The sequence below is a fragment of the Gobius niger genome (assembly GCF_951799975.1).
Source record: "Gobius niger genome assembly, chromosome: 20".
Taxonomy (NCBI): Eukaryota; Metazoa; Chordata; class Actinopteri; order Gobiiformes; family Gobiidae; genus Gobius; species Gobius niger.
This window is the reverse complement of record NC_136871.1, coordinates 4,426,635-4,443,013: the sequence shown is the minus strand read 5'-3', so window position 1 is coordinate 4,443,013 and position 16,379 is coordinate 4,426,635. Positions and strand designations below refer to the sequence as shown.

Genomic DNA, 16,379 nt, shown 5'->3' with positions numbered 1-16,379 from the left:
TGGTATGAGGGCCCGACGTCCACAAGTTGGGCCGGTGCTTACTGCCCAACACCGTGCAGCCCGATTGGCATTTGCCCGAGAACACAGCGATTGGCAGATTGGCCAATGGTGCCCTGTGCTCTTCACGGATGAGAGCAGGTTCACCCTGAGCACATGTGACAGACGTGACAGAGTCTGGAGACGCCCTGGAGAACGTTCTGCTGCTGCAACATCATCCAGCATGACCGGTTTGGTGGTGGGTCAGTGATGGTCTGGGGAGGCATTTCATTGGAGGGCCGCACAGCCCTCCATGTGCGAGCCAGAGGTTCCCTGACTGGCATTGGGGACCGGGATGAGATCCTCAGACCTATTGTAAGACCATATGCTGGTGCTGTGGGCCCTGGGTTCCTTCTGATGCCTGATAATGCCAGGCCACATGTGGCAAGAGTGTGTCAGCAGGTCCTGCATGATGAAGGTATTGATGTTATGGACTGGCCTGCCCGTTCCCCAGACTTAAATCCAATAGAGCACATCTGGGACATCATGTCTCGGTCCATCCATCAACGCCACGTCGCACCACAGACTGTCCAGGAGCTGACTGATGCTCTAATCCAGGTCTGGGAGGAGATCCCTCAGGAGGACATCCGTGGTCTCATCAGGAGCATGCCCAGGCGTTGTAGGGAGTGCATTCAGGCACGTGGAGGCCACACACACTACTGAGGATGATACAGACTCGTTTGGAGGAATTTCTACAGAATTTGGATCAATCAGTGACCTGAGTTGTCACTTTGATTTTGACTATAATTTTGGATCCAGACCTCCAGGGGCTGAGAATTTGATTTCCATTTATCATTCTTATGTTATTTTGTTCTCAACACATTGCCCTACACTATGAATAAAGATTTTCATCCGAAAAATCGAATTGATTGACATCTAGGATGTGTTTTTTGAGTGTGCCCTAAGTTTTTGTGAGCAGTGTACACTGCGTTCCAAATTATTATGCAAATGACATTTTTCTCTGATTTTCTAAATTGTCAACTCAAATGAGAGTCAGCATAATTTTCAAGTCTTTACCTGGTAGAGGATCATTTAAATGTGGTGGAAAAAATCTCCCAGTGATAACAGTATTTTTTTCAAAAATAAATATAGTAAAAACCTCAAAATCCACTGTTCCAAGTTATTATGCAACTCATCGTTTCAATACATTTTAAAGCTTGTAGTTAACTGAAAATGGTCATTTGTTGAATTTGTAGCATTAGGAGGTCATATTTACTGAAATCAAAAGCTATTTCAATCAAAACAATATTAACAGGTCAAGTTATATTTTACCAAAGGAGCCCTTGTGTGATAGCAGCTTCAAAATTCTTAAATCCATTAAACTTGTGAGTTTTTGGACAGTTTCTGCTTGGATTTGTTTGCAGGATGTCAGAATAGCCTCCCAGAGCTGATGTTTGGATGAAAACTGCCTCCCACCCTCATAGAAGTCTTTTTTGTTGAGGCTCCAAAGGTTCTTAATAGGTTGAGGTCAGGGGAGGAGGGGGTCCACATCATGAGTTTCTCTCCTTTTATGTCCATAGCAGCCAGTGATGCAGAGGTTTTCTTTACAGCAGGATATGGTGCGTTGTCATGCATGAAGAGGATCTTGTTCGGGAAAGCACGGCTCTTCTTTTTGTAGCATAGAAGACAGTTGTCAGTCAGAAACTCCACATATTTTTCAAAGGTCATTTTCATACCTTCAGGGAGCCTAAAAGGGCCTAAAGGGGCCGACCAGCTCTCTCAACATGACTCCGCTACCTCTTTACTGACGTCACAGCCTTGTTGGGACATTGTGGCCATTCACCAACTATTCACTACTCCATTGATCTGACCATCCAGGGCTACACGGCCTCATCAGTGAACAAGACTGTTTGAAAATGAGTCTTCATGTATTTCTGAGCCCGTTGCAGCCCTTTCTGTTCATGAACATTCAATTAACCGTTTAGGGGAGGCCCGGATAGAAGGTTTATGCACAACTGCAGCCTCTGGAGGGTCCTACACCTTGATGTTTGGGGGACTCCAGAGGCACCAGCAGCTTCAAATACCTGCATGCTGCTTTGTAGCATCTGTTCTCTTAATCTGATGTATTTGTCTGGCAGAAACCGTCCTCATTGTGCCTTTATCTGCACAAACCCGAGTGTGCTCTGAATCATCCACAAATCTCTTATCAGTACGATGATTACGCTTAATCTTTCCTGAAATATCGAAGGTTTTCATACCTAGACCAAGGCATTCAACTATTTCACGCTTTTCATCAGCAGAGAGATCCGTTTTCTTTCCCATGTTGCTTGAAAATGATGATCTGCATAATAAAGTGGAACACCCTTTTTCAGTAGTTTTTCCCTTAACTGGGCTTAACCTGAAAACTAATCATCCCAGGTCTCTGAGATTAATGTCAGTGATTCATAGAGCCCCAAGAAACGATACCATCCATGAGTTTCATTATTATTGTTTTTTTTTTTACCGTTTTCACACAAAAATCCAATTTGCATAATAATTTGGAACACAGTGTATATATATATATATATATATATATATATATATATATATATATATATATACATATATATGTTTCTCTAACGAATTCAATTAAAGAAAATGTGTCACTGAGGGTTAAAAACTCAATCTGTTTCCTGCTCCTTCTTTGTTGTGGCCTCACGAGCCACGGTCATAAAGACTTTTGCCTGTCCTGCTTCAGATGCAGGTGCACACAAGAAAACCAATGCTAAGATCTCTCCTTTAGAAGGAATCCCAGGTGCACCAGATAAGCCTCAGCCACAATGCCTCAGATTGACATGGATACCAGGGATGGTCTGGTGCGTAACTGTTTCTCAAAGACAGAAGAAGAAAAAAAGAAGAAGAAATTAAATTTTATTTCATTTATTCAGCAAAGAAAGCATATACGGTGCTGGGGAAAAAGTGGACTCTTTCGATGCTGGCCTAACCTTGCCAGCAAGCTGAATTCTCGCGGTATTTGTGAGTTTACAAACACATGAGAATCCATCTTGAACCGCTTCCGCCTTCACCGTTTGGCTAGAACTAAAATTGGTTCTGGCAAAAAAGACACTACTTCACAATGCAGCAATCACAAATACCACAAGGTATGATACAACACATAACACAAACACACATAACCTTTTTCAAAACTAAACACTGAATTGATTTGTGGTGTTCTTGATCCAATAAGCAGCTAATTCTGCTCCAAACATTCAACTTCTACCCAAATGAATCAAGCCGGCGCCCAGATTGATTTCAGTGCAAATGTTATTGGCACTGTAATAAAAACTTGGCTCATGCCAGGTTAATGCTGGCCATCTTCAATTAAAAAAAAGCCTGTGACTGCGTCAAAATTGTGTTAAGGATGTGTAATATCTTTTTAAACTTCTATCCAATCAATGTAGAGGTCGACTTTAGGGACTGCAACTATTGACTGTCTGTAAACACCAGCTTTGATCCCAAGACATCAATAAAGCCTATAAATAATCTTCCATTGAGACCCATGATGTGTTTTCCAACATCAATGAGACAACGATGAGATAAGCTCTTCTATTGCAATATGCGCTGAAGGTATGACTTCATTATACTCTGTCCTATGCCATTAGATTATAGCTTCTTATCCTGCTGTGAAACATGGACTTTATATAACCTACTGTGACTTATATAGAAATATAAACGGCAACCATATTTGTTTATTTGATTATTTATCTGTTTATAGGATTTACAATGAATTTCTCCAGCTCCAGCAGCAACTCAACTTCAGCGGTCGTCCGGGACAATCTCTTGAATGCCATTATGAAGAATGTGATCACTGTGACTCTCTGTTTATCCATCAACTACATTAATGCTACACTGGTTTATACCTTCGCCAGGCACCAGGTCAGAGGAAAGGTTTACGGGTATAAAGATTTACTGTTGGGCAGTTTGTTCTTTGTTCTTTTCAAAGACTTGGTCTGATCGCTGTAACACATTCTAGTATTTGTTTTATCGGGAAATTGAAAGGTTCGACTCAACATTATCATTTCAGAGCAAACATTTCTCCATTTCTGCTTTTTAAAATAACTATTATTTAGTGATATATTATTCCTCTTGTTTATTTTTCTTACCCACGATTTGTATTGTAGGACTTGACTAACCTCTATTTATAATTTGTTAATTATTTTGTATAGAATTTATGAAAACAAAACACTTAAGCTTAATAATGAGGTTGTGCAAATCCAACATATTTAATCCGTAAACTGTTAGACTAGTGAACTTATTTACAAACCTTGACCATCTGTTTTTACTGTAAATTGTATTTCACGCTAGATTTTACACTGGCTGATGAACTCAAGTAAATGTCAAGCCCCCCCACCCACCACCCCTTCTGTTTCTGCAGGTTTTCAACATGAACCCTCGCTACATCCTCTACATCAACCTGGTCATCAACGACATTATCCTGATGACACTGCTGACCCTCATTCAAGTCCTGAGCTACATCATTTACACTGTGCACGTGTGGCTGTGCATGCTTTTCCTTATCTTTGCTTCACCTGCCGATTTTAACAACCCGATGACTCTGGCGATCATGGCCATTGAATGCTATGTCGCTGTTTGCTTCCCTCTCAGACACGCTCAGATCTGCACAGTTAAGAAAACATACATTGTAATCGGAATCATTTGGTTAATCAGTGCACAGTCTGTTCTTCCGGACGTGTTTGTTGCTTTGGCCACTGAAGACCTAGACTTCTTTCATAGTCGAGTCTTTTGTCTAGTAAAAAGTGTTTTCCGAAATTCAGATATTGAGCAGAAGAACACCGTCTTTAATGGTGTATTAATGGGTATTGTCTGGCTGAGTCTTATCTACACATATTTCAAGATTCTTTTCACAGCAAAGTCGGCCTCAGCAGATGCCAAAAAGGCCAGAAACACCGTCCTGCTTCACAGTTTCCAGCTAATGCTCTCAATGCTCACATATGTAGATGATCCAATATCAATTGGACTAACAAATCTGTTTCCTCAAAAAGTGCTTGCTATTCGATATGCTCTGACCATAATAGTTTATGTGATGCCAAGGATTGTCAGTCCTCTGGTTTATGGGATTAGAGATAAAACCTTTAGGAAATACCTGAAAGTATATTTGCTTTGTGGGAAAAAATGAACAAAGCCTATTTTACTCATAGTAACATGGCATAGTCATTACTTCACGTGACATTTATTTGTGAGGCATGTCCAGCGCTAACACTGTTGTCATCATCATTAGTGTGTACTTTGTGATTAAAAGACAGAGTCAAACTGCTTTTCCAATCTAGGCCTTTCAGTCTCGTTCGTCGGAGGCTGAAACCTGCAGCATCACAGCAAATAAGAGGAGCACGAGTCTGTCTTTTTGCATAACTGTAATGAATAAATTCTCCTTTGCGTTCACATTCTGATCAGTGTTTGAAAAGCTGGCTGGCGAGGGGGTGTAGTGAGAACCATACTCCATGTTCAGCACCTTGAGACTGTGTGAAGTACTTTACAAATAAAGATTACCCACACACCAGTGGCGTGCCGTCCATTCAAGCAGAGCAAGCAGTGATTGCCCAATCAAATCTTTAAAAAAAAGAAGAAACTTCTTGCTAAGAGGACTGGGTGGCAGTCGAGGCCGGGTGCCTCGACGACCTGGTCCACGTGCACAGCTTCTGGCGTTCGGGACATGGAACGTCACCTCGCTGGGGGGGAAGGAGCCTGAGCTTGTGCGGGAGGTTGAGAGATACCGACTAGATATAGTCGGGCTCACCTCCAAGCACAGCTTGGGTTCCGGATCCCAACTCCTGGAGAGAGGCTGGACTCTCCATTTTTCTGGAGTTGCCCGCGGGGAGAGGCGGCGGGCTGGGGTGGGTTTGCTCATATCCCCCCAGCTCAGCCGTCACGTGTTGGAGTTCACCCCGGTGGACGAGAGGGTCGCGTCCCTACGCCTTCGGGTGGACAGGTCTCTCACCGTTGTCTCGGCCTACGGGCCCAACATCAGTGCAGAGTACCCGGCCTTCTTGGAGTCCCTGGGAGGGGTACTAGATAGTGCTCCGACTGGGGACTCCATTGTTCTACTGGGGGACTTCAACGCCCACGTGGGTAATGACAGTGAGACCTGGGAGGGAGTGATTGGGAGGAACGGCCTCCCCGATCTGAACCCGAGTGGTGTTCTGTTATTGGACTTCTGTGCTAGTCACGGTTTGTCCATAACGAACACCATGTTCGAGCACAAGGGTGTCCATAAGTGCACGTGGCACCAGGACACCATAGGCAGGAGGTCGATGATCGACTTTGTAGTTGTGTCATCTGACCTCCGGCCGCGTGTCTCGGACACTCGGGTGAAGAGAGGGGCGGAGCTGTCAACCGATCACCACCTGGTGGTGAGCTGGATCCGCTGGCAGGGGAGGAAGCCGGTCAGACCTGGCAGGCCCAAGCGTGTTGTGAGGGTCTGCTGGGAACGACTGGCGGATCCCTCTGTCAGTGGGGTCTTCAACTCCCACCTCCGGAAGAGCTTCACCCAGATTCCGGGGGAGGCGGGGGACATGGAGTCCGAGTGGACTCTGTTCTCCTCCTCCATTGTTGATGCGGCTGCTCGTAGTTGTGGCCGTAAGGTCTCTGGTGCCTGTCGCAGCGGCAATCCCCGAACCCGGTGGTGGCGTCCGGAAGTAAGGGATGCCGTCAAGCTGAAGAAGGAGTCCTACCTGGCCTTGTTGGCTTGTGGGACTCCTGAGGCAGCTGAGAGGTACCGGCAGGCCAAGCGTGCTGCAGCTCGTGCGGTCGCAGAGGCAAAAACTCGTGTCTGGGAGGAGTTCGGGGAGGCCATGGAGGAAGACTATCGGTCGGCCTCGAAGAAATTCTGGCAAACCGTCCGGCGCCTCAGGAGGGGGAAGCAGTGCTTCACCAACACAGTTTACAGTGCGGGTGGGGGGCTGCTGACCTCAACTGGGGATGTCGTCGGACGGTGGAAGGAGTACTCGAGGACCTCCTCAATCCCGCCGTCACGTCTTCCGATGAGGAAGCAGAGGCTGGGGACATGGAGGTGGGCTCGCCCATCACCGGGGCTGAAGTAACCGAGGTGGTGAGAAAGCTCCTCGGTGGCAGGGCTCCGGGGGTGGATGAGATTCGCCCTGAGTACCTTAAGTCTCTGGATGTTGTAGGACTGTCTTGGCTGACACGTCTCTGCAACATCGCGTGGCGGTCGGGGACAGTGCCCCTGGATTGGCAGACCGGGGTGGTGGTCCCTCTCTTTAAGAAGGGGGATCGGAGGGTGTGTTCCAATTACAGAGGAATCACCCTCCTTAGCCTCCCCGGTAAGGTCTACTCCAGGGTGCTGGAGAGGAGGATCTGGCCGATAGTTGAACCTCGGATTCAGGAGGAACAATGCGGTTTTCGTCCTGGTCGTGGCACACTGGACCAGCTCTATACCCTCCGTCGGGTGCTCGAGGGTTCGTGGGAGTTCGCCCAACCAGTCCACATGTGTTTTGTGGACTTGGAGAAAGCGTTCGACGGCGTCCCTCGTGGTGCCCTGTGGGGGGTGCTCCGGGAGTATGGGGTCCGGGGCCCTCTGCTAAGGGCTGTCCGTTCCCTGTATGACCGCAGGTTCGCATTGCCGGCAGTAAGTCAGACCTGTTCCCGGTGCGTGTTGGTCTCCGCCAGGGCTGCCTTTTGTCACCGGTTCTGTTCATTACTTTTATGGACAGAATTTCTCGGCGCAGCCAGGGGCCGGAGGGTGTCCGGTTTGGGAGCCTCAGAGTCTCATCTCTGCTGTTTGCAGATGATGTTGTTCTGTTGGCTTCAACAAACCAGGACCTTCAGCACGCACTGGGGCGGTTTGCAGCCGAGTGTGTAGCGGCCGGGATGAGGATCAGCACCTCCAAATCCGAGGCCATGGTTCTCCACCGGAAAAAGGTGGTTTCCCCTCTTCAGGTCGGTGGGGAGTCCTTACCTCAAGTGGAGGAGTTCAAGTATCTCGGGGTCTTGTTCACGAGTGAGGGACGGATGGAGCGTGAGATCGACAGACGGATCGGTGCGGCGTCAGCAGTGATGTGGTCGCTGTATCGGTCTGTCGTGGTGAAGAGGGAGCTGAGTCGGGGCAAAGCTCTCGATTTACCGATCGATCTACGTTCCCACCCTCACCTATGGTCATGAGATTTGGGTAATGACCGAAAGGACAAGATCGCGAATACAAGCGGCCGAAATGAGTTTCCTTCGCAGGGTGGCTGGGCGCACCCTCCGAGATCGGGTGAGGAGCTCAGTTACCCGGGAGGAGCTCGGAGTAGAGTCGCTGCTCCTTCACGTCGAAAGGAGCCAGCTGAGGTGGCTCGGGCATCTGTTTCGGATGCCTCCCGCGGGAGGTGTTCCAGGCATGTCCTAGTGGGACAAGGCCTCGTGGAAGACCCAGGACACGGTGGTGGGACTATGTCTCCGAGCTGGCCTTATGTCGCCTCGGGGTCCCCCCAGAACAGCTGGAGGAAGTGTGTGTGGATCGGGAAGTTTGGGCATCTCTGCTGAGACTGCTGCCCCCGCGACCCGGCCCCGGATAAAGCGGAAGAAAATGGATGGATGGATGGAAACTTCAAGTCAAAACCGTAAAAATAGCCATTGACTTCACTATCAACTGGTCTCAAATGCCTCCTTGAAACACCGTGCCCTTAACTACACTCTAGTGGCCATTTGTGGAACTGCCTGGTTGACTAAGCCCGGCACACATTCATGTTGTAGACCACGCGGCTTCCTTCTGTAAAGTATGAGTGGCTTAGGTAAGCGGAGTCACCAGCCACGTGCGCTCTGAGGACTAATCTATGTTCAAGAGCAGCTTTTTTAAGGTCATGAGTAAGCGGAGCGTTGTCCCGAGTATGGCCTCTCTGCGCATGCGTGAGTGAGTGGAGGCAGGCTGATTCTAGTGGAGGCAGGCTGATTCTCTTATCTTTCTCCTTTTTGACATCTTTTCGACATACTGTCTTTCACATGATCACAGGAGATGGCCATCATTTCACTCCCACAAAATGCTAATTCCTGTTTGGTCCTTTGAAATGTTCCAATTTTCTTTTACCTTTGTATTGTGCATGGTAACATGACGTCTTCTCTGTTCGTCCTGAGCCAAATCTATTCCGGAAGTTACAAATGTTTTTTATTCTCCTCATGTCATGGACAATCTCAATTTTCCTGTCAAGGATGAATAATATCTTTTAAAACTTATATCCAATCAATGTGGAAGTCGACTCTAGGGACGGAAACAATTGACTGTCTGTAAACACCATAAAATAACATCAATAAAGCCTATAAATGATCTTCCATTGAGACCCATAATGTGTTTTCTAACATAAAAAAAAATCAATCAATCACAACTTTATTTATAAAGCGCTTTTCAGAAAAGGTTGCAACACAAAGTGCTTTACAGATTAAAAGCAGTTACCGCCCACCCAACCACCCACTCTTCCAAACAGACAACAACACTGCTCACTCCACCCCCCTCCCCATAGCCACACACACACACCCCCCCACCCCCCCACCCCCCCACCCCCCCCACCCCCCCACCCCCCCCACCCCCCCCACCCCCCCACACCCACCCCCACACACCCCCACACACCCCCACACACCCCCACACACCCCCACACACCCCCACACACCCCCACACACACACCCCCCCACACACACACACACCCCCACACACACACACACACCCCCACACACACCCCCACACACACACACACACACCCCCACACACACACACACACACCCCCACACACACACCCCCACACACACACCCCCACACACACACACACACACACACACACACACACACACACACACACACACACACACACACACACACACACACACACACACACACACACACACACACACACACACACACACACACACACACACACACACACACACACACACACACACACACACACACACACACGATGAGATAATGGACGTAGTGCTGAGTCTGGGTACAGATGAACCAGGTAAAGAAATGCCATCAGAGGAGCCGTCTGCACCGGGAGCGGTACATCAGCCACAGGGCACCACCACCAGACACCCAGTGGAGGTGCAGCAGAAACATCACACCTCCACCCGGGCACCCAGAGGACAGTGCCCACACAGCCACAGCCAACGGGGCAGAGGGCTCCCTCAGAGGAAACACTGGAAATTCTAAAAATGCAAAACTGCAATATGCAAATAATAACATTAGAATAAGAAAAACATATATATAAAACTAACTAAAAACTAGTATAATAAGATAATTATAAACATAAATAATAATACAAATAACAGAATAAATAAGTAAATAGATATCAGCTAAAAGCTCAAATAAAAAGGTGGGTCTTGAGCCTACTCTTAAAAACATGAACGTTCACTGCAGCCCTGAACTCCTCCTCAGGTCGTTCCAGAGGCGAGGGCTGTAATATTGGAAATATTGGCCTCAATCTTGCGCCGGCAAGAAAAGAGAAAGCATTAGAAAAGTGTCAAAGCAATATTTGAACTGGCAACCTCCTACACCAAAGACCAGTGGACTATCACTGAGCTGTTACTCCATATTAATGTGCATTTGATGTGGGCTACTCTTCTTTAAATTACGTAGAAATAGGTTCCCAGTACACCACTGGAGGAGAGTGGTCAACTCAGGTCAGCTCCATGACTTCCTTCTTCACTGAGGCCTCAGACTTTTTACTGGAAACAAAGAGCTCACTGTATTTAGTGTCATGTTACTGTCACTCATGGTGTCTGACCTAAAGTCTAACTCTGAAGAAAGTCAATTCACTTTTACACTGAGAAGGTTGGAAGGGCGCCCCCTTGTGTCCAATTGCGTCCAAATGCCCGGACCAAAACTAGCACTCTGAAGAGAACTCAATTTTATTGCTTTTATTCAAGAAAACATTTATTACAGTGCAGACAGAGAACAGACTCTTCTCTTTAATTATTGTGTTAGTTTCATAAGTTGAGTCATGTTTGTGAATATGGACAATCTCAATTTTCCTGTTAAGGATAAATAATACCTTTTCAACTTCTATCCAATCAATGTAGAGGTCGACTTTAGGGACGGCCTCTCATGACTGTCTGTAAACACCAGCTTTGATCCCAAGACATCTATAAAGCCCTATAAATAATCTTCCATTGAGACCCATGATGTGTTTTCCAACATCAATGAGACAACGATGAGATAAGCTCTTCTATTGCAATATGCGCTGAAGGTATGACTTCATTATACTCTGGCCTATGTCATTAGATTATAGCTTCGTATCCTGCTGTGAAACATGGACTTTATATAACCCACTGTGACTTATATAGAAATATAAACGGCAACCATATTTGTTTGTTTGATTATTTATCTGTTTATAGGATTTTCAATGAATTTCTCCAGCTCCAGCAGCAACTCAAGTTCAGCGGTCGTCCGGGACAATCTCTTGAATGCCATTATGAAGAATGTGATCACTGTGACTCTCTGTTTATCCATCAACTACATTAATGCTACACTGGTTTATACCTTCGCCAGGCACGAGGTCAGAGGAAAGGTTTAAGGGTATAGGGATTTACTGTTGGGCAGTTTGTTGTTCTTTGTTGTTGTTGTTGTTTTTTCCCCCCAAAGAACTGGTCTGATCACATTAACACATTCTAGGTTTTGTTTTATGGGGAAATTGCAAGATTCAACTCAACAAGCAAACATTTCTGCATTTCATTTCATTTTGTTTAGTTTACTCTTGTTTATTTTGCTTACCCACGATTTGTAGTGCAGGACTTGACTAACCTCTATTTTTCTTCTATTTTTGTTAATTATTTTGTGTATAATCTATGAAAACAAAACACTTCAGCTTAATAATGAGGTCTTGCAAATCCAACATATTTTATCTGTAAACTGTTAGACTAGTGAATTTATTTACAAACCTTGATCATCTGTCAGTTCCTGTGTTTTTACTGTAAATTGTTTTTCGCGTTAGATTTTACATTGGCTGATGAACTCAAGTAAATGTCAAGCCCCCCCACCCACCACCCCTTCTGTTTCTGCAGGTTTTCAACACGAACCCTCGCTACATCCTCTACATCCACCTGGTCATCAACGACATTATCCTGATGACACTGCTGACCCTCATTCAAGTCCTGAGCTACATCATTTACACTATGCACGTGTGGCTGTGCATGCTATTCCTTGTTTTTGCTTCATCTGCCGATTTTAACAACCCGATGACTCTGGGGATCATGGCCATTGAATGCTATGTCGCTGTCTGCTTCCCTCTCAGACACGCTCAGATCTGCACAGTGAAGAAAACATACATTGTAATCGGAATCATTTGGCTGATCAGTGCACAGTTTGTTATTCCAGACGTGTTTGTTGCTTTGGCCACTGAAGACCTAGACTTCTTTCATAGTCGAGTCTTTTGTCTGGTTAAAAGTATTTTCCGAAATTCAGATGTTGAGCAGAAGAACACCGTCTTTAATGGTGTATTAATGGGTATTGTCTGGCTGACTCTTATCTACACATATTTCAAGATTCTTTTCACAGCAAAGTCGGCCTCAGCAGATGCCAAAAAGGCCAGAAACACCGTCCTGCTTCACAGTTTCCAGCTAATGCTCTCAATGCTCACATATGTAGATGATCCAATATCAATTGGACTAACAAATCTGTTTCCTCAAAAAGTGCTTGCTATTCGATATGCTGTGGCCATCATAGTTAATGTGATGCCAAGGATTGTCAGTCCTCTGGTTTACGGGATTCGAGATAAAACCTTTCGAAAGTATCTGAAAGTATATTGGCTTTGTGAGAAAAAATAAACAAAGTATATTTTAATTGAGGTAAATTATTGATTTGATTTCGGAGAATGAGACAGAACATGGCATATTCATTACTTCACTGTTGCCATCATCGTTCGTGTGTACTTTCTGATTAAAATTCAAAGAGTAAAACTGCTTTTGGCCTCGGAGGCAGAACACAGCAACAAGACAGAAAGTGAGAGGAGCATGAGTCTGTCTTTTTTCATAACTGTAAGTGATATTAACAGAGGTGGGAGTAAGTCACTAAATGCAAGTCTCGAGTCAAGTCCAAGTCAATCGGTCATGGGGTCAAGTCAAGTCAAGTCTTGCTTTAGCCGACAGTCACCTCAAGTCACAAACACCAACGCGTCTACTTTTCAAAATGTGTTTAATCTTGAAAACAAAAACAAGTGCTTTCTCAAGATATAGTAATTTTGAATTTTTGAATTTAATATTTAATCGCCAAAAAATTCAAACTATATATATTTTAAATGCTCCAGTCTATGTACAAAATTACTGGGACAGCATTTTAAGGAAGGGGGCCCGTGGGGGCCGACTTAAAAAAAAAAATGAAACAGAGTCTTTTAAACATGAGCTGCTTTTCCCTGCAGTCTGAAATAGAAATATAAAATAATATTTTTTATTTTTGTTAGTCTCTGGCAGTTTTTCTGTCAGTGGTTCCCCTGTAATGCCCCAGCCCCTGTATATACTCGGATTCGCCCCTGCTCAAAATAGATTACGCGTAGCCTTCAGTCCCGCTGTCACTGGGCTGTGTGCGGATGCGTAAAATAGCCACTAAATGCTGTAAACTTTGTGTGAACGAATTAAAGGGATATTTCAGGATTTTTGACATAGGGCGTCATTTCCTAGTTATCCAGAGTGTTGCTGGTACCTGGAGATATTTTTTATGTAATTCATGCAGTTCTTATATCAGCTAGCCTGCTTTAAAAACAGTCTGACCCGCTCCACAGAGCACCTGAGGCAAATCACTTATAACACCAGACTAACCATATAAATGTCTGTGTCGATAGAATAATTTTAACCATTTTGCATTTAAAATACCTTATATTTGAGCAGCATCTGCTTCGTGTTTGTATAAGCTATGCAGCGGCGGAGTGATCTGCTAGAAATTAGTCCCTCAAAATGCGATCATTCATGTGATGCAAGGCCAGTTATATTCCAAAAATTGTTCTATCGACACACTGGTGTTATAAGTGATTTGCCTCAGGTGCTCTGTGGAGCGGGTCAGACTGTTTTTAATGCAGGCTAGCTGATACCATAGAAATGCGCTAGCCTTGCATTAGCCTAGCGCCACAAAACTCTTCAAACATAAGAACTGCATGAATTACAAAAAAAATATCTCCAGGAATCAGCAACACTATGACTATGATACTATGAAATGAGGCCCTATGTCAAAAATCCTGAAATATCCCTTTAAAACATTGGGGGGAAAAAACAAGATTTCTGTCATTAATCCAGCTATTGCACATCGTCGTTCTGGAGGCTCCGTCTGCGCTGTAGGTACAGTCCATTGTTTCAAACGTTTTCCTGTCCGTAAATCTCCTCACCTTCACTGTCTTTCGAAAACTTTTAATGCATCCAAAGAAACACGTCGTATTTCCTCCTGCCTTTTTTCGCTGTATTGATTAGATGCTCCGTGGGGAAACCGAACACGCATGTGGCTAATTACCATAATGTAAACATAAATGCTCCCCTTTTTACGAAATGAATCCTGATCTTTCGACCGTTTCACTCAAATAATAACTATAAAGTCACAGCAAGTCACTGAGAGTCATTGGCCTCAAGTCCAAGTTAAGTCTCGAGTCACAAACAGCAAGTCCCAAGTCAAGTCAACTCTTTTTGGAGCTTTGGTCAAGTAAGTCTCAAGTCCCGTGCTCATCTGATTAAATCATCCTTGATGTCATGTTGGGCACTTTGCAAGGGGCAGCTTTTAAATTCACCATAGAGCTTTTTTTGCAATGGGTGAAGAAAGCCGTTCTCATTCAAACAAATGCTCTGAGAGGAGATAGAAAAAGCATAAGTCACTTAATTACCTTTAGAATAAAATGGGGAGTTCTGGTCATCACTACGGCAACACCATGCAAAATATGGCATGGTTACGACCAAGTAAAATTTTCTGCTGAATTATTTACATTTTTGTAAATCTAAAGTTTTAACAATCCGTATCCATATCTTTACAATAAGGTAATGTTTTGGATTTCTATGTCTAACTGTAAAAAGAAGAGGATTGATGTCGGAATCAAGTGAATTGTTTTCATTTACGTAAAGCTAAAGTTTTAACTATCCATGTATATTTTAAATAAAGATCTGGTTAATCTTTTAGGGGAGCTGTATTACAACCAATTTTTTTTTTTCCAAGATGAAAGCATTCAGGACTGGGACTTTAAAGGGATATTTCAGGATTTTTGACATAGGGCCTCATTTCCTAGTTATCAGTGTTGCTGGTACCTGGCGATTTTTTTTGTAATTCATGCAGTTCTTATGTTTGAAGAGTTTTGTGGCACTAGGCTAATGCAAGGCTAGTGCATTTCTACGATGTCAGCTAACCTGCATTAAAAACAGTCCTACGCACTCCACAGTGCAGCTATTGAAGCTAAATGTGACCCGTCGCTAACCTGGCTAACACCAGACTGCTGTGTGCGTTCGAATCATTTCGAACTGCACAGCAGCCGAAATTTTTGCATGGATTTTGGAACCAATCATAGAAGAAGGAGTGACGGCAAGATGATGACAAGCTATTCGATATGCGGAAGCTTGTAGTTTATTTACGGATTTAAAAAAAAAAAGTTTATTTACGGATCAAACATGACAGCAGCAGACGCAATGCTATTTTTCGATTAAGCTTTAGGCCGTGTTCTAAATAGTTTAGCTCGAAAGTTTACAGCGGGTACGTCATACGTCATCAGATACGATTGGCTGTGGCCTCGTGCAGACGCATGATAGACATTCGTAGCGCCCAATAAACGGCTATGGACGATCGTAAACCACACCTCTCCTACAAGAAAATGAATTGGTGTCCCCAGACTAAATATCACTTGTTATTTTAGTCTGGCGTTAGCTTCTTCTTGCGTTCTGTTGAAGTCAAGAAGAAGCCTCTACAAGTTTAAGCTAGCAGTATTGGTATATTTAAAATCGTAAACTTTTAGGTTCAAACCGGCTTGATCAACACCAGGTTGCATTGAATGGACGCCGGGGGATCATACTAAAAAAGCATAAAAAAAAAAAAAAAAAGAATGGACGCCGCAAAGATTGTAGCAGACGAGCTGAACCGTGAACGTTACAACAAACATGTTTGGAAGTGGATTTATTAATTATGTGGCGCTGCTTCCTCATGAAGAGCCTTGATATCAAAGCAGTGACAGCAGTGACATATTTCCAGTTCCTAAATTCAACTTGCCACATCTTCACCAAATATTATCAGATTTCCATGTGTTACACATTGTTGGAAACTTTGGAGACGACACTTTCACAAGCTATGTCCTGCTCAAAATGCCCCAAAACCGAGTTGTGTCCCCCATTCTCGTGATGGGTCACAAATGCTAACCGGTAGCATGCTACATTTTAAACACTGACTCACTGGTTTCTTCACATAAACG

At 44.5% G+C, this 16,379-nt stretch overlaps 2 protein-coding genes across 2 annotated transcripts; both read left to right on the top strand.

The window, feature by feature from the left end:
* Positions 1–4,399: 4,399 nt before the first annotated feature.
* LOC306979453 (odorant receptor 131-2-like) lies at positions 4,400–5,152 on the top strand (the record flags this gene model as incomplete). The annotated part of the gene is made up of 1 exon (XM_079578405.1): positions 4,400–5,152. The coding sequence occupies one exon, from the start codon at positions 4,400–4,402 to the stop codon at positions 5,150–5,152; it is 753 nt and encodes a 250-aa protein (XP_079434531.1).
* Positions 5,153–11,363: 6,211 nt separating this feature from the next.
* On the top strand, positions 11,364–12,783 carry LOC306979498 (odorant receptor 131-2-like; the record flags this gene model as incomplete). Its single annotated transcript, XM_079578456.1, has 2 exons — positions 11,364–11,516; positions 12,022–12,783. 2 exons carry the CDS (start codon positions 11,364–11,366, stop codon positions 12,781–12,783), a joined length of 915 nt encoding a protein of 304 aa, XP_079434582.1.
* Between the last annotated feature and the right edge of the window lie 3,596 nt (positions 12,784–16,379).